The 18,695-nt window shown below is 46.5% G+C and overlaps 1 protein-coding gene across 1 annotated transcript in view; it reads right to left on the bottom strand.

The window, feature by feature from the left end:
* DNAH5 (dynein axonemal heavy chain 5) overlaps positions 1-15,586 on the bottom strand; it is a 263,927-nt gene extending 248,341 nt beyond the window's left edge. Inside the window, exon 1 of the mRNA XM_027606690.2 lies at positions 15,364-15,586. Coding sequence (XP_027462491.2) covers positions 15,364-15,375 — 12 coding nt within the window. The 5' untranslated portion in view covers positions 15,376-15,586. The remainder of the gene's footprint in view (positions 1-15,363) is intronic.
* Between the last annotated feature and the right edge of the window lie 3,109 nt (positions 15,587-18,695).

The raw sequence follows: 18,695 nt of genomic DNA, 5'->3' as shown, positions 1-18,695 counted from the left end.
AAGGCAGAAACCCATGCAGTCAACCCTGACTGTGTTTTCTCATTACCTCCTCTCACTTCTAATCTGTCATCAAATCCCACCAGCTCTGCTGCAAAATGTTAATTCCACTAACAGTCACACTCAGGCCACAGGACCTTTGCACATGATGTTCTTATTCCCTGGAGCCCTGTTGCCAGATATCCACATGATTTTCTCAAGTCTTTCAGGATCCTGCTCAAATGCCCCTTATCAGTGTAGCAACTCCTGACCACTTTATATAAAATAACAAGCCCCACCACGCCATCTCCACAGACTTCTCCAGCCCCCTTGCTTCCCTGATTTTTGTCCATGGTGCTCATCGACAGCTGACATAGTACATGTTATCCCCCCAGAATGGAAGCTAAGGAGAGCAGGGACCTGGTGTTCACTGCTGAATCCAGGACCTAGAATAGCACCTGGCTCATAGTAGGTGCTGAATAAACACACAATACAGTGAAAATCCAGATGATTTGGACATCAGTGGTCTAGGAAACACACTTCTAAAGGAAACTCGTGAGCTCTTTGGAGCCAGGACTGTGTTTTGTTCACATCTGCATCCTGGCACCCAGCACCATGCCTGGCTCGGAGTCGATCATATAAACATTTGTAGAAGAGACTGATGAATGTTAGCTGCTCCCCACACCTCATCCTTCCACGCGGAGGGACTTCAGCAGATCCCCACTCGCGGCCTCTTCCCCATCCCTCATTCATTCTTGCCCGTGCAGAGGAGTGACATACGTAATAGGAGAGAAGTGGATCACGCGGGCTCTCTCCCCCAACCTCCTCCCGGTCCTGGCTGCTGGAAGGGGAGCTCCCTTACCCAGCCTGGGAGGCTTCCCTTACCCTGCAGACAGGGAGACCCAAATGGCTGCAGGCAGAAAGCCAGTTGCCCACCCCCTTCATCGGTAACCACAGGTAAATATTTTTGTCTTCATCAGTCTGACAGCGTCTGGATCGCTCAAGCCTTCTGAGTGAAGGAGGGAAATGGGGCGATTACTTGTCAGCCCCTCACTCCCAAATTAGCCCCCTCCCTCTTCTCTCTCTCTCTCCACCTCATCCCATCCTAACCTGCTCAGACATTGGGTGTCTGTGTAAACAACCTATGTCTCCCCGATTTTCCAAAAAGGGCACCTCTGGCAAGTTAGGAAATCATTTGCAAACCTGGCGAGCACTTGAATTATCTCCGACGCTGCAAACAAACACAGATTCTCGAGCCGACTGCGAAGACACTTTACAAAGGACGCAGGAAGCCGTACCTTTCCAGACTCCCAGTTACTGCTGCTGCAACCCACCGGCGCCAGTCCCACCTCAGGGCTGAGGGGACAGACCCAGCCCCCTCCCGTTCCCAAAAAAGTCCAGGACACTTTCCGTGAGCTTATTCCTCTTCAACTGAGCTTACGAACAGGTGCAGCCCCCAGGTGACACCCCCACCTGCCGGCTCCCACCCAAACTTGAGGACTGAAGTTGTAGGTAGGCTGGGACAAGTGGCTCCAAACATTTATGTCTCTGGAACCCCTTACACTCTTAAAAATTATCAAGAACCCAAAGCCTGTGTACATGTGCGTTATATCTACTGATATTTACTCCATTCGAAATCAAAACTGAGATGAGTTGAAAACACAAGAAAACTCCAGCACATGTTCCATCAGCCGTCAGAGCAACGACAGTGCCACACGTCAGGAAGCCACTGGAAAGCAGCTCCAGGTGCAAGGTGCCTCAGGACTGGTATGCACATGGTTCTGACCTCAAGGACCCCCGGAACAAGTTTGAGGCCCCCCCCAGGGATCCCTGACGATACTTAGAAAACCTCTGTGCAGGGGAACGGACAGGATCCCCAGGCCTCCTGTGGGACACTGATGCGGGCATGACCACACGCTGGTTGGCAGGATCTCCTGCTCTGTTGGAAGCAAGAAGGGCCCTAGGACGTGAAATCTACAAGGCGATCGATCAGCTCAATCCCTCAGACTAATGTCAGACCCAAGTGCTGGCACCAACAGAAGACACCTGTTGAGCAGGCAGAATGACAGCCCCGGGGATGCCCACATCCTAGCCCCTGGAGCCTGAGCGTGTGCAGATGGAATTAAGGTTGCTGGTCAGCTGACTTTAAAATAGGGAGCATATCCTGGATCATGCAGGTGAGCTCAGTGTAATCACAGGGGCCCTTAAAAGTAGGCGACAGAGGCGGGAGAGGGGGTCGGAGAAAGAGATGGTACTGAAAAAGAATGATCCGACACACAGTGTTGCTGCTTCAAAGGGCCAGGAACCAAGGAATGTAGTCTCTGGAAGCGGGAAAAGGTGAGGGAGCTGTCTCTCCCAGCGCCTCCCGAAAGGAATGCAGCCCTGCCAATGCTTTGATTTCAGCCCAGTGAAACCCACGTCAGATTTCCAACCTACAGACTATTAGATAATACATTTGTGTTGCTTTAGGCCACAAGTCTGGTTTGTGGTTGTTACAAGAGCCACGGGAAATTAACTCACCTGTTAAAGCTGTATAGTCTCTGAGCCCAACACCCAGCAGGGAACGGCCCAGAAGAGCCCTGAAGGAGGGGACGCCTTCCTACGGGTGGACGTGGCAGCACCAGACCCAGCCAGGACCTCACAGCGCCAGCCAGTCAGCAACAGGATGCCACCAGAATCCCAGGCCCACCATCCCTGTCACTCCGCCTGTCCACAGTGGCTGATGCTCCGGACCAAAGGCCCATCCAAAGTGGTTTCACGGAGGCTTCTACATCTTCCAGTGTTTTTCAAATGGGCATCTGGGTTTCAGCAGCCCTGTGCCCCACCCCCATCCCATGCTACATCAGGTGACTTGAGGATAACTAGTAATTTAGTACTTAGTCCCCAGCCAGAGAGACACTCCCTTAGCCTAGACTATGGCCACACGAGTGACCACCCCCAGGAGACCCGGAGACATCACCACCAGCTGGACACAGCTTCAGGTTTTTTCCTGGGGGAGGTGGGGCAATGCACCCATATGGAACGAGTGTTGGAAGGAGCATGTGTGTCCATTCTGAGCCACCCAGCAGCCCAGGGATGGAAAATCATGTATCAATCAATGTATTGGCCCTCGGAATTCAGAATTAGAGCTAACAGAGAATCTGTCTCTTGGGTGGCTATAAATGTGAGGGCTCAGAAACCATGGGTTGGCTTCTTCTGCCTCCAGCCAGGCTATGGATGCAAACAAAGCCAATCTTCAGAAAGAGAGGAACATGAATGAAGCAAACACCCATGTGTGCAGAGATCAGAGTCAGGTTACCTGCCGGTCCTGAGTCTGGTACCTTTCTCGGGTCGAAGCACCATCACCACCCATGCGGTGATTCCCCAACACAACCCTGGCCCATTCCTGGCCCATTCACTTTTCCTGCTTTAGTGGGTGTAGGTTTCTTGCAACCAAAAGAATCCTGCAGGAATCCTGCAGGAAGCATTTACTAGAACACATATTAAAATCCATAACCAATATTTATTCAGCTCCTCAACAGGTTCCTGTGAGCAGAATCTGGGGTTAATACACTAAGCCAGGGGGTAGAGTCCCACACTTTCATGCACCACCTCTCAACCCCCAGCCTCCCCTGTCTCTGGGACCCTGCGCCACTGGTTCTGCCCCAGTTGTCACTGCTGCATCCAACTCTGGTGGGCACCTGCACCTTCTCCTACCCACTGCCCACAACATCTCTTGCTTGGTGCCCAGGCTTCATGCCTCTCACCGCCAGACCCCTGGAGCCGGCTTGTCAGTCATCATGCCTGACCAGAAGAGCCAGGGAACCAAAGCCAGTGAAGCAAACGTTCACCAATGAGGAAATGAAGCCAAGATAAATTCTTCCTTGCTTCCCTCGACTGGACTGACTGTCCTCGGCTCATGCGGCTTGGTGGCTGACAGTCCCACCAGGCTGCTCCCTGGAAGCAGCCAGCTAAATAACACACCCTCAGGCTGGCTCCCCTTCCTTCCCCACCTCATTCTGCCTTTCCTTCCCTCTTGCTCCCCTGACACTGCACTCTTAATAAGCTGGTAACACAAATCCATGCCTCGGGCTCTGCTCTTTAGGGAACTCACTGCAAGATGTTCTTGTTTGAAATGAGGTCTATGGTAAACTCAGAAGCTGAATAGGGCAGAGATTTAAAAAACAATTCCTGGCTAGTCTTCTTTTTGGTAACTGAAGATGGAACAGGATACTATAGTAACTGAACAGAAGGCATAAAACAACTGATCCCCCTACCAGCGTTACTCTAGTAACAAATCACTGACCCATTTCTCACACAAGACAAAAGTAAGATCCTATTAGCAAATATATTACGTTTAATGCATCATTATCCACCGAAGACGAGAGACTGTAATCAGAGGCTCCAACGGGACTCCTCATATAAGGACTCCTTTTGCCTGGAGGAAAATGAACAGAGTGGTGAACTCCAGAAACCTGTCCCGCGGAAAGGAAAACCCAAAAACGCCCAATTCAAGGAAGCCACTTCATAAGCAACCACTAGGTGGCGAGCTTGAACCATCTGTTGGCTTCCTTATGTGGGTAGAGTCCAGGGTTGGCTCTGCACTCATTCTAGTTGATAAGAACTTGTTATTTGGACAAACTGAAATTTACTTGCAATAACCTGAGAATTTAAGAAATCTCTAAATTTTAAGAGTTGAAAATTGTTTTATTAAATCCTAGAGAATTTTTTCCTTGCCCATTAGCCATGGGTTTTTTGTTACTACTGCTCTTCTAAGCTTCCTGTTCTTGAGAGGGAGGCATTTCTTATTATAGACGATTTGATGAGGTCTTTGGTTCTGTTTTACCTTAATTTTGAGAAGTTTGTGTGCTTGCTGTTTAAACAAGGTATTATGAACTAAAACTTCTCCAAGAGTAAGTAGCATTTCTCAAACGAAGCCAGGGCAGAAACGGAGGCTGTATATTGAGCTGGGTCACTGGAGACCCTAGGCCGGTAGCAAGCGCCAGGGAGTGGAGGATGTGCTGTGTGTAGGATGGGAGAAGCGCCAGGGTACCGTGGTAACCAGATACATATATATATATGTATATATATTCATTTCTTTATAATTGCTAATGTTAGAAATACAACAAAATCCTTTGTAGCATCACAATAAGAAATTCATAAAAATAATTTGCTATTGAGCTGTACAGTGGAATTCTACACAGCCATTAAAACTGGTGTTGGGGCGCCTGGCTGGATCAGTCAGTGGAGCAGATGACTCCCAATCTAGGGGTCATGAGTTCAAGCCCCATATTGAGTGTAGAGATTACTTATTTTTTTAAAACGATGTTAAAGAAGCATTTTAATGAAACTGAAACATGTTTCTGATATGTTGTAAAATGGAAAACAAAGTCAGGCTCCAAAAGTATGAATCAAATGTTAAAAAAATTTTTTCAAAATAAAAATAATTTATGGGGCACCTGGCTGGCTCAGTTGGTGGAGCATGTGACTCTTGATTTCAGGGTCGTGAATTCAAGCCCCATGTTGGGTGTAGAGATTACTTCAAAATAAAATCTTTTTAAAAAAAAATCAATAAATTTTAAAATAAAATTTATTTTATTTTAAAATAAAAATAAATTACACATACATATACATGGGGAGATGACTATTGATAGGGATTATTTCTGAGACTGAAAGGTAGGCCTACGTATTATCTTTTGTTATTTTTATCCATTATTTCCTGGGTTTACTTCTGTCGTGTTTTCATTTTTTTATTTTAATTATTAGCATTACTCTTTACTGGGCCCTGTTCTAAGCACTTTATAAATATCAACTCGATCCTCACAACATGACTATGAAGTAGTTACTATTACTATTCCTTTTTTTTTATAGATTAAAACACTGAAGCACAGAGAGGTCAGGTTACATACCTGAGGTCACACAGCTAATGAACAGTATGGCCAGGATACAGACCCAGGAAATCTGGCTCCAGAGTCTATGTTCTTAACTAACAAAGCAAGAGAAAGATAAATAAGAAGCATAACAAAAAAGAAAGGCAGCAAAAAAAAGGAAGAAAGGAAGGAATGAAGAAAAAGGAGGTGTAGGGGGAGGGAAGGCAGAGAGCAAGAAACTGTGTGCCACAGGGAACGATACGCATTTGTTTTAACAAACTCTGAAAAATCATTTACTGCCTCTAAAATATTCTTATTAAAGGGAAGCTGGCTTTTTAAAAAGGAAAAGGAAAAAATGTAAACTGAAAAACAGGTAACAAACATTGAAATGCTTAATCCTGAATAAATTAACTGAAAGAATCCAGAGACACGCAAGTGAAATGTCTTAAATAGGAGGCTCTTTTTTCTTTTTTTTTTTCTTCTCCTCTTCACACTAGCTGCTTCCCCTCTAAGAGCACAATAGGTGTCTAGGGGCTGGATGCCCGTCTCTACCCCACAAGTCTGGACTGTGTCTCTCCAGAACATGCCTCAACCTGACCTGCATGAATGTCATCATTTTTTTTTAACTAAGTAAAAGAAAAACAAATTGGGTTAAAAACAAAACAAAACAAAACCTGGAAAAGGTGTCATGCCCAGCTGAAAATATGACAGCCCTTAAGTATTAGCTACCTGGCCCTCTCTTAAGTGTGTCTTCTTCAAGCCCTAGGGCTGAAAGTGAACCAATGAAGTCTGTATGTCTGCGGCACAAACCAGCCGGTTCAGCCACAGCGAATGCTCTGCTCAGCCCTGGGAGAGGGGGGCACATCACCGGAATCCCTCGAACCCCGGGGGATGCTCTGCAGGGAGATCCAGAGCCAAGGGGACCGGGTGGGGGTGAGGGGGGCGAGTGGGAGGAGGAAAGGGGCAGAAGGGGCAGAAGGAAGCCTGCAGCAAAGGAGGAGGGAGGGAGAGAAGTCAGCAGCGTGTCATAGGAAGCTCTTCACATTTCCAGGGCTGGGGGTTCCAAGCTGAGGAAGGGGACACAAACACTGGTCGAAACTCATGAAGCCTAAAAACAGGAAGATAACTATGTCTTTACTTCCTCTGTCCTTCAGGCAAAAATCCCCATCTGCAAAAGTGGTGAATGCATCTTTGTCTCAAAAGCATGTGGCCAGGGCTGAATTTTGTAAAGAAGTTGAGTGTCATAGGAAACAAGCAGTGAGCAAGATCCTTTGCTTGACTGCGATTATCCTCCAGTACACAAAAGCAAGAATTTTAATTTAGGAGATTTAATTGTCGGAGATGAAGACCCCAGCCCCAAAAGTGGCAAGGTGGTGTCACAAACTCACGACAAGTGCCACACAGGTCCTCTCAGCTCATCTGCTCACCTACCTTCCAGGAAACAGGTATTTCTAAATAGTCAAGGATTAAACTGGCTTTTTTTTTTTTTTTTTTTTTAAAGAGGGGAGGTTAAACGGTTTTAAAAGATATTGTTCATGGGGCGCCTGGGTGGCTCAGTCGTTAAGCGTCTGCCTTCGGCTCAGGTCATGATCCCAGGGTCCTGGGATCGAGCCCCGCATCGGGCTCCCTGCTCGGCGGGAAGCCCGCTTCTCCCTCTCCCACTCCCCCTGCTTGTGTTCCCTCTCTCGCCGTGTCTCTGTCAAATAAATAAATAAAATCTTAACAAAATATATATATAGGGCGCCTGGGTGGCTCAGTTGGTTAAGCGACTGCCTTCGGCTCGGGTCGTGATCCTGGAGTCCCGGGATCGAGTCCCACATCGGGCTCCCTGCTCAGCGGGGAGTCTGCTTCTCCCTCTGACCCTCTTCCCTCTTGTGCTCTCTATCTCTCATTCTCTCTCTCTCAAATAAATAAATAAAATCTTAAAAAATAAAAAAAAATTAAAAAAAAAAAATATATATATATACTGTTCATGTCACTGCAAATAGCAAGTCTTGTAAAAAGAAGCTCTCCACAACTCCAGAGGATAAAGGGTTTGTCCGGTGGGCAGCCACAAAGACCGGCTGGGTGGGGGTTGCCCACATTGAAGAAATTCAGAGGACAGAGAGAAAGTGAGCAGGCAGGAAAGCCCATGATATCTCTTTTCAGAATTGTCGTTATCACTGTTTTAACAGATCATTTGCACGTAATCTTTACTCTTTAGCCTTTAACAAAACGCATAAAAATCGTAACCTAATTTCTTTGCGCTTACCAATTTACTAGTGATGTGCTGGGCCCTGTTTCATATCGCTTTGTTGCCAGGGGCCTAAAAACTTGACTTTAAAAGTCTATGTGTAAGGGCGCCTGGGTGGCTCAGTTGGTTAAGTGACTGCCTTCGGCTCAGGTCATGATCCTGGAGTCCGGGATCGAGTCCCGCATCGGGCTCCCCGCTCCGCGGGGAGTCTGCTTCTCCCTCTGACCCTCTCCCCTCTCATGTGCCCTCATTCTCGCTCTCTCAAGTAAATAAATAAATCTTTAAAAAAAAAAAAAGTCTATGTGTAAGAAATTCCACTGCAAGAATTCATTTTTATATCCAGGGGATTCCCTTGTAATAGAGCGTTACCTACATAACATACTTAACGAAGGCCAGCCAGGCTTTTGGGATGTACTCTCATCTAATGTGATTTCCCAATACTAAGAGGAGATCAAGGAGGTTAAGAGTACGTTATCAGCCATTTTTAAAATCTTATAATAAGATTTAAAATATCAGCTCACTGGCCGTAAATTCGTACTCGGTCACCGAGACATAATTACAACTCCCAAGGTAAGGCGTACTCAGAGCCCCCTATTAAACCAACCACCACTACAGAGACCGCTAGGCAGTGACCCACTTGCTTCTTCAGATGCCTTAATTATCCCAAAAACACTGAAGCTCTTTTCTGAGAAGTCAAAATCTATTTTTGTTATTCATTAACACCCTGGAAGCATATATAAGCCAACGAAGGGGCAATGGGAAGTCACAAACACAGGGTATGATTAACATCCTCAATGAATACGCAATGTACACCCACCTGTTTTCTCAGTGGTGCCTGTCTACACATGCTTAGCTTTAAAATGGAGACTTTAAAATTCTAACAAAGATAAAAGTAGGTCCTTAAGTCATTATGAAGTTAATGAACAAATGTAATCATGATGCAGATGCTACAACACGGTTGAAAACAAGTTAAATACACTGTATATTACTCTCTTAAATTTTCTCTTTAAGCAGGTAGAACATATTTTAAAAGTAAATGAACTGACTGGGAAGGATTTCCCATTGCTATGTTTCCAGGTGTACACAAGCCTGGGAAAAGGGTACTAAATACCCAGGGGTTCTGAGATTAATTTTCTCAGCCAAAAGAAAATCAAGTATTTCACCCACTCTATTGTTAAGTGAAAAGGTAACGAAATGCACATTACATAGAACTTGGTCTCATGAAAAGACTCTTCAGTTAAACATTTTTAATTGCCTCATATACTCAACATCGAACTAGAGATTAACGTAAATGTCTCCCCTAATAGCTTATGAGCATAAATAAAATGAATCTTGTATAGTCCATCCTCAAAAAAAAGTTTAAAAAGCGTAAGTATGGCTATAGAGCTTTGCTTCATGGATGGTTCTGGAATCAACTTCACTAATTCACAGTCACACCCCCCGGAATGGGAGACCCAGGTTGTGAGCGCTCGCTAGCCTCTTGAGATCAAGGTGAACCTGGCCAGAGCACCCATTCTAAGCCCTCCCCAAGACTTCAGCGTACCTCCAGGGGGCTGAAGGGCTCAGGATCCCCTCCAGCTCTGAGCTTCCTCCTCCAGGGTTGCAGGGGGCAAATGTCCAACACGGCCCATCGCTCAAATTCCAGAAACTACAAAGCAGCTCATGCATCTAGCATACCTCCCCAGAGGTCAGAGGGGGCAAGCTCTCTGAACATCCCTCGCCCCAGGGGATCCTTCTAAGACTTCCCTGCACCTGTCTATCCCCAGGCACCCCAGCCTTCCCTCCAGGGCCTTCAAATTCCCTCTGTCCCCCACCTCCCACCACCCACAGACAGTGAACTTTGCCACAAGCCATTTTCCTGCCTTGTTCTGGCTTTGCCCTCAGGCCTCATTTCCTTTCTCTCGTGACTTAACTGAGTTTGTTTTTCCCAAACAAAGACAATTTCCTCCCTGAAAAGGAATTCTGCCACTGAGATCATTAATTATTTATATTGACCTTCCTGGAAAAGTACCATCCTCAATTCTGTACTAGCCGAAAATGTAGGGTACATTAAATACAGACCTTTTAAATCATGACTGCAAGAAACATCAGCAAAACAGCCTGTCGTACCATGAAAAACAAAGGTGAAAGAGTAGAACCCTGCTGAAAAATGACCGTTATACATCGCAGATACAAAAAGACACCTAACCCCAGACACACCACCACCGTATAATTGAAGCCTGACATGACACGGAGCACAAGGTTATCCTACTCTTCAGCATTATTACTAACGGAGCCACCAAAGGTCTGACCACCGTCTTCACGTACAAGCTTGGATGGAAAATCGTAACCTGGGTGGAGAGGAAGGAGCTCCCTGAGAGCTCCTCACTAGCCTCTGCCTCTTCGCTCCAAGACCGCCGCTCCCCTAACTTGTCAGTCTGCTGCCATCACCCCCTCCACTGCAACATTTCCTCTCCCTGCGCAGCTGGCCGACCGCTTCCTTAGGTGCAGATGGGAGAGCCGAACAGGTTCATGGCCACCATCTGTCCTCAGCAGCATCCGTCCATCACACGGGTGGTAGTGAACCTGGGTCGATGCAGCTACGCTGAGCACGTTCCGGGAGCTCCCCGTCCAAGGACTGCCATCAGACAGGCTCCGAGTGGCCGACGGAGGCCGGGGGGAGGTTTGCCCCCTCCCACTGATGCCCCTGTGCTGTGCCGCCGTGACAATCGCAGGCATCCTGGGCCGAGTGGGTTTTCATTTCAATTTGCGTAGGATTCTCAGCGGTGTTGGGCACGCCCGTCTTCCCAATGAGATGGCTATCTTGAAGCGTCCACGTTGTCATCTGTTACGACGAAGATCATGACAGCACCTACCTCACCAGGCTATAACTGGGATTAACTGAGATAATGTGTGCAAACCGTTTAGCACACTGTACGTTTGCTCAGGCTACCATAACGAATTACCACAGAGGGGGAGGCTTAACAGACATTGATTTTCTCACAGTTACAGGGTCTAAGAGTCCAAGATGAAGCTGTCGGCAGATCTGGTTTCTTCTGAGGCCTCTCCCCTCAGCCTGCGGACGGCCGCCTCCTCGCCATGTCCTCCTGAGGTCTTCTTGCGTCTGTGTTTTAATGTGCTCTTCTTGTAAGGATACGGATCACACTGGATTGGGGCCCACATACTTGACCTCATTTGACCTTAATGACCTTTTTAAAAGCTCTGTCTCCACCAGTGCAGCACTGCCTCCTGCCTCCTCCCACGCTGGGCTCCGCGACCCCTGGCCATGCGGCTCTGGTCCTCAGGGGCCTTCTCCTCCAGCCGGAGAGCTTTGTCCTCCTGACCCCTCCCGCCTCCCGCTGGCCCCCCCTGTGTGCCCTCTCACACCATCTTCCCCACCGGGCCATCAGCTTCACACACAGGCGAGGACTCCGGTCTGCCTGTTCCCTGACGTCTCCCCGGACCCCATCGGGACGTTTAGTCGTCCCTCTTTTGGGAAGCGTGGCCAGAGGCGGTGGTGACGGCTTCCTCTGAGCTATAGGCTGTCCTGTGTTTCTTTGTAATGGACAGTAACGTGGACATTTCAGGCCACCAATGCTTCACACCTTCCATTCTTTACCCCAAATAGGCGAAACAATGTTCAGAAGCTGCCCACCCAGCGTTCAGCCCTCCACGAATACGACTGTTCTACTTTCCTCAATGTCCAAGCATTCCAAGGAAGCCCACCACCATTCCCACGGGAGTGGGCACAGGGGCCTTAGCCTGCATCCACAGCCAAGCCCTACTGGCCCTATCTGGAAGCTGCTTCCAAAAAGAAAGACGTTCTGAACTCTACATATTACCTCCTTGGAGGCAGAAATGTTGGCCCATGGGAAGCCAATCATAATTCTATCACCCCATGCAGGGTAGGTACAACGGCAGGTTTTTTTCTAAAGGGACTTATTAAAACGTTGGCCAGATTCCTTCCAGGAATCTGACAAGTGTCACACGTCCTCTCTCCTTTCTCAGTAGGTTGTAATCCATCTCCTGCCACACAGACCTACCAAGCTTACTGTAAGTTACTCCAGAGCAGCAGGCAACGGTCACGATTTGCTCATCTCATTTGGTCCCCGCAAGAAAAGAGGGGAAATGTCATTCGTTGTGTAGTGAGTGTTGGGGGAGCTCCAGAACCGTCACAGAGAATTCGAGAAAAGGGCGTGCCAGAAAGCACTCAACACAAATGGCGGAAGGAAAGAAGCAAGAGGTGGGGAGGGAGGAAAGGAAGGGCTGCAAGGAAGAACGGAGCAGACAGGCCAAAGAGAGGAAGGAAGAAAGGAAGGGGAGGAAACGTGGAGGAAGGAAGCAAAGGTCCTATTCCCCAGTGCTCGCCCCACAGTGCTCGGAACACAGCAGGTACCTCAAGAACAGGACGGAACTGCTCAAGCATCTTCAGACACCACCTCCCCAACCCCAGCCTCCCTCCAAGCATCTGCTCTGGGCAGTTAATACGAAAAGGAAGCTTTCTGTCAGCAGATTCCACACCATCAAATCCATCCACACACTGTCTTCGATGCCAGTCTCCTGGCAGGACAATAACGCAACAGTCAGGGAGGCCAGAAGAGCCTCGACAGGCCATTTACTCTTGAGCTGAAGCTACTGGCTTTTATTCCTAAACAAAGTAATAAGCAAGCAGTTGGTCTAGCCTTTTTTTTTTTTTTTTTTTTTTTTTGCTAAAAGGAAGGCTACAAACAGTAAAGCCAAATGCAAACGCAGAGAGGCATAAATAAACAGCCACAAAGCTCAGTGCCAGGAAAGAGCTTAGCAGGAGGACAGGAGAAAATGTAACAGGTAAACTTCCTCCCAGCTTTTCTTATCAGCCGGGACCAATTCCTCAAAATATCCATACTCCTAGCAGCTTTTTTTTCTACTGCTGATACTAGCCTCAGACTTGCCCTTACCTGGACCTGGGAGAAAAGCAGGGGATCCCTGCCTTCCCCCCCTGGAATTTAAGGTTCCTTAGGAGTTACATTTCACAGATGTAACAATTTGTATGCCTTATACTTTGCCTCTATGTCTGTCTCCATAGTAGATGTATTTGCAGCTTCCATGATAAATTATTATGGCTGCTAAAAATGCTTTCCACATCAACCTGGGCTTAGGGCAACAAGCTGCCTTGATGAGGGGTAAGAAAAGTGTTTAGGACTCAACAGAGCCACACATTTGTTTCATTCTTGCTGCTCTTCACACACTGATCTGGGCATGCTCATTTACCACCTTCCATTTCTAATTTACATAAAATCCAGGTTGCTCACTTAGCTGGGGGAGAGAGCTCAAGTTGCAAAGTAGTGTTTACAAGGTGACCCCTGTGAACTGAAAACAGGAATATTTACCAAAGGAATGCTAAGTTTGTCTCAGGAGAAGAAAGTTGTGTAAATGTTTAAGGAGCATTATTCCTTATGATTTTTTCTAACTACAAAGTTCATATAAATATAAATACTTATAATTTGTAATTAACAGTGTAACTATATTTAAATGTGTCATTTTGTATATTTAAATATACAATTATTTATATTTAAATGTGTAAATATTTATGTACTTATTATATGTATGTTCATTATGGAAAATGTTTAAAGAAAACTTAAATTCTTCTTCAATGCCACCAGCCAGAGATAATCAGTATCAATATTTTGGTGTGTGTCCTTTCACTCTGTTTTCCATACATATTTACATACCTTTTTTTATTTTTATAAAATTGGAACAATATCGGGCACCTGGGTGGCTCAGTCGGTTAAGCGTCTGCCTTAGGCTAGGTCAGGATCCCAGAGTGCTGGGATCAAGTCCCATATTGGGCTCCCTGCTCAGCGGGGAGTTTGCTTCTCCCTCTGCCCTTCACCCTGCTTGTGCTCTTTCTCACTCGCGTTCTCTCTCTCAAATAAATATTTTTTTAAAAATTGGAACAATATTGCTTGAGTGACCTAATTTTTTCAATATAAAAGCATAATTAATAAATCATAAGAACATGATAGAAGGTTAATAGCTATGCTTTATATCCAGAGAGGATAAAACTTGATAAATTTATGTAAGATTTTATAATATATGGATTTTTTTAAAACTAAGAGGCAACAAAAGTCATTGGTTTATTGGTATTACATATAGCAATGCCATCTGTCATTTCAAGGTCCCTCTTTACTTTTACAGAAAATGGAGGGAAGTCAGTAAAAAGACTAAAAAGAACTAGTGAGAATTTGTCTTAATGAAACACAAAATAGATATATTGGAAATCCCAATATTTATGATATATAAATCATATGAAAATAAGAACACTAATATGAATACCATAACAAGATGCTCACAGGAATAAAAGCGCTAATTCTGAGAGGTAAATACTGGCAGAGAGGAGGAAAACATTAAAGTATTACCCATGTAAACTACACACATTGCTCTTAATTAAATAAGTATACATTTACATTCATCAGGATGCATATTTTATTGATTAGGGTGCATATTTTATGATTAGCATTAATAGATTGCTCTAGTTATACATCTACAGACAGTGTAAATGAAGAATACATATGAACACAATCTCCCTTGAAGGTAAATGCAAAAACAAGTACCAGGAGTTTTTTTCACTTACAATATTCATTTAAGGGAGAGAGAGAGAACATAAAGCCTTTTTAAGTGAAAGCTGATTTAAATGCACATACGTCCCCAGCCCTTTCTCACCTGCTGTGCACCAAGGCAAATATACGTAAAAGGCATAAGGAAACCACCTAATGGGGCTTTCTCTGCACACCATCCCTCTCTCTTTGCCTCTCCCCACCTCCAAGGGAACAGAACATTCGCTTTTGTGCAAACCCAAGGGCCAGTGAGAGCTAGTAACGGCCAACAAACTTGACACAAAAGCGGCCTCCGCCACACCTGGATATCTTTGATGCTCGCAATGGGACAGCGGGTTGCTTGGCGCCCACGTCACTGACCTCCAGGTGACCTTTCCACAGCAAGAGGGAGGGGGAAAGAGCAAGTTGAAGATACAAGAAAGAGGTACTCCCTGAACCCACGGCTTTTGCATTTTATGAGTGCCCCGGTGGACATGACTGACCACCACGCCTGGGAAAAGCTGCCAAACATAAAACCCAGCAACTCTAGCCCTCCAAGTTCCTGAAAACCCAGCAAGTTCGGGACCCCGCGCAGAAGTCGAAGCCCCGAGCCAAAGCCCGCGGCCCAGCCACCGCGCGCACCCCGCGGAAACCGCGCGGAGCTTCGGCGGCCCAGCGCCGCGCATGCGCCGCGGGGGCCGGCAGGCGTGGGAGCCGCGCGGACCGAGCGCAGACGGAGCGCGCGTCCTACCGGTTGTTCCATCGCGCTGCGCTCCGGCGCCCCTCGGGGACACGCGGCGGGTGGAGGACGGACGGCCGGTGCTGGCCCCCGCCGCTCTGCCTCCGCTGTTCCCCGGCCGCGCTGCTCGCCTGCGTCCGCTCCGGTGGCGGGTCGGCCGGCAGGCGCGGCTGTTTGCGGCTCACGCCGTTGCCACGGCGACGAGCAATGCTCCGCCTGGACCGGCTCCCTCCTCGGGCTCCCGGCGCTCGGGCGCCTCCTCTGGCCCGCGCTGCCGCCTGGAGCCGCTGACACCGCCGCCCGCGGGGAGCCGGGGCCCGGGCCGCGGAGCCCCAGCCACCTCTCGACTGTTCCCCGTCAGGTTTCTCTTAGCGCTCAGCCGAGGGTGACTTCTCGCATTAGCCACGCCCACTGATTTGGAATTTGTTTAAATGCCCAAATCTATGTGTTTCTAGCTTCAGGAGAAAAATACTCAAAACGGAATTTAGAGTGTTTGAACTTAATCCGCGCATCTTTCCAGAGTCCCGAGTCATGCTTTGGTTTCTCTCATTGTTTCCTGGTCGAGTACCTACTCTAAGCTGATTCTTCAGCTTAGAACTCAATGGGAAGTTTTAACCTTGCGTCTTTTTTTTTTTTTAAAGATTTTTTTTATTTATTCATGAGAGAGAGAGAGAGAGAGAGAGAGAGAAGCAGAGGGAGAAGCAGGCTCCCAAGGAGCAGGGAGCCTGATGCGGGACTCGATCCCAGGACCCTGGGATCACGACCTGAGCCGAAGGCAGATGCTTAACCATCTGAGCCACCCAGGCGCCCTTAACCTTGAGTCTTAACCCGGTGGTGCCTAAATACTATCTGCCTGTCGGAACGAGACCTGCATCGGCATGTGTGAAGCTCCCAGGAACTTTGCCTCAAAGGACTTTACAAAGGAAAAATATAAGTATTTCATATCTGCCATCACTCCTCTCTCATTGGGACTAGCACTGTCCATTAGAAATATGTTTGCCACTTGTGTAAATCTGTATTTTCTAGAAGCCACATTTTAAAAAGTAGCAAGAAACCGGTGAAATTAATTTTAATAATATGTTCATTTAATCCAATATATCCAAAAAATTGTTTCTACAAATCAACATAAAAAAATTATTCATGAGATAGTTTTCATTCAAAAATCATACTTAGTCCCCGTAATCTTATTTATATCTTACACTACCAACACATTTCAGTTCGAACTAGTCACATTTCAAATGTTCAATAGCCAGTAGGACTGGTGGCCAGTTAAGCAGTACAGGTCACCTAAGACTATAAATTCTAGGAAGACCAGCCCCAAATCTCCTTGGGCAGGAAAGGATTACATCTGCTGCTAAATACGGATGAGCTCTATGAACAAATGGTCAAATTCTTACTAAGAAAAAAAAATTCCTTAAGCACTGTACATTCTAAACACTCTTCAGAAATAAGAAAGTTAGAAATGACCTTTATCTTTTGGTTCTTTTTTTTAAGATTTCATTTTTAAGAATCTCTACATCTAGCATAGGGCTCACTTACAACCCAAGATCAAGAGTAGCATGCTCTACCAACTGAGCCAGCCAGACGCCCTGTAGTTCTGTCTTTTTTATTACTAATTAATAAACTTTATTCTTTAGAGCAGTTTTAGGTTTACAACAATATTGAGCAGAAAAAAAATGACATTTTAACCATCTGACTTTCTGGCAATTTGTGTAGCTTTGCCTACAACTGGCCTCTGTCACGTGATGCTCTGCCTAGTAGCCTAAAGACAATGCTGACCTAGGACTTGGGGTGGCTGAGTTTCATCTGCCCCTGTTCTCAGGGACTGCACAGTGTCTTCATCCTCTCTCATTAGCATATGTCAGAGTTAATTGTGCACCCTATTAATCACCTTAGAAGAGCTTAGGACTAGGCCCTCAAAGAAAAAGTTATTATTTTAATAGAGGTGGAAAGTCAGCTTGGCCAGGGAAGACAACCCCAGGGGAAAAGGGCGCCCCTATACGGTAGATCTGAGAAGGGGAAATGAGAGGTCGAACTTTTCTAGGTGATTATTATGCATTAAGTCACTTCATCATAAAACAGCTTCTAGGGGTGCCTGGGTGGCACGGTTGGTGAAAGTCTGACTCTTGGTTTCCTCTGGGGTTGTGATCTCTGGATTGTGAGATCAACTGAGCTCAAGGCGCAATCTCTGGATTGTGAGATCAATTGAGCACAATCTCAAGATTGTGAGATCAACTGGCTCCACGATCAGTGCAGAATCCACTTGAGATTCTCTCTCGCTCTCCCTATGCCCCTCCTGCTTGTGTTCTCACACTCTCGCACGCACTCTCTCTCTCACTCTCTTGTTCTCTCAAATAAGTAAGTCTTTAAAAAAAAACAAAAACCTTCTAAACTTGGCCATTATCACATTGTCCCCATATTACAGAGGAGACACAAAGAGAGATGAAGTGGCTTGCCCAAAGCCACCTTACCAGAAGAGTAGAATGATTTTGTGAGCACTGGAAATTTGTCCCAACCTGGCACCTAACCTCTAGACTATAATGAGATGACAGAAGGTAGGGAAAGTGAGGAGGTAGGTGGGAGGAAGAAATGGACACTTCCAAGATGGTGGCACACCAGCGCAGATCTGGCTGGTTTCAGAAAGAAAGCCAGGGCTGACATAGTCAATACAGTCCTATAGTTCTTTGGTCCATGTCATCTCAGACAAAATTTGTCTTTGGTCTACTCTTCCTGCTAAAAATTCTTTGCTCCCAGAGCAGTGTTTGTTGTTCAAGATCCTTAAGCTAGAGCTGACTTTCTTGGGTCTGCCCTGGGTCCCAGATCTTCCCCAGCCATTCTGGTCCAGGACTTCCTGCCCTGGACACCAACCTCTGAGAACCCCCTCTTGGCTTCCTGACTAATATTCTAGATTGATTCCAGCAGTCACTAGTTATTGGGCAGGTAGCTGTCTCAGCCAGCTCTCCACTGCTCTCCCGCAGCCGTACTCAAACTTGACCTTCTGGAGATGGAGTCAACTCAGTGATGGCAATCTTGAGTGAGATGACAGAGTAGCTAGAAAGATGCTTAAGCTGGAGGAGACTGCAGGTTCCTTAGATCCTGCCTGCTCTGACCAGAGCCAAAAATGATCCCACCATGGGAGGAATTAGGCTAACCTGTTTCAGGAAAAAAAAGTCCAATTTCTTTCTTTTCCTAAAACATTTTAAAGTAAATCTCAGACTAAAACTCTCAGTTAAATGGAGATTCATCCTTGGTGCCTCTGATGCCCGGCACACAGTAGGTGCTCAAAAAATAGCTCTTGAATTCAAGAAGACCAAATGAATCAACACATGGTGATTTCTTTATTG

Source organism: Zalophus californianus, chromosome 5 (genome assembly GCF_009762305.2).
Source record: "Zalophus californianus isolate mZalCal1 chromosome 5, mZalCal1.pri.v2, whole genome shotgun sequence".
In the NCBI taxonomy this organism is placed as follows: domain Eukaryota; kingdom Metazoa; phylum Chordata; class Mammalia; order Carnivora; family Otariidae; genus Zalophus; species Zalophus californianus.
Note: the sequence above shows the minus strand (reverse complement) of the source record. Positions and strands in the feature narration are given on the sequence as shown.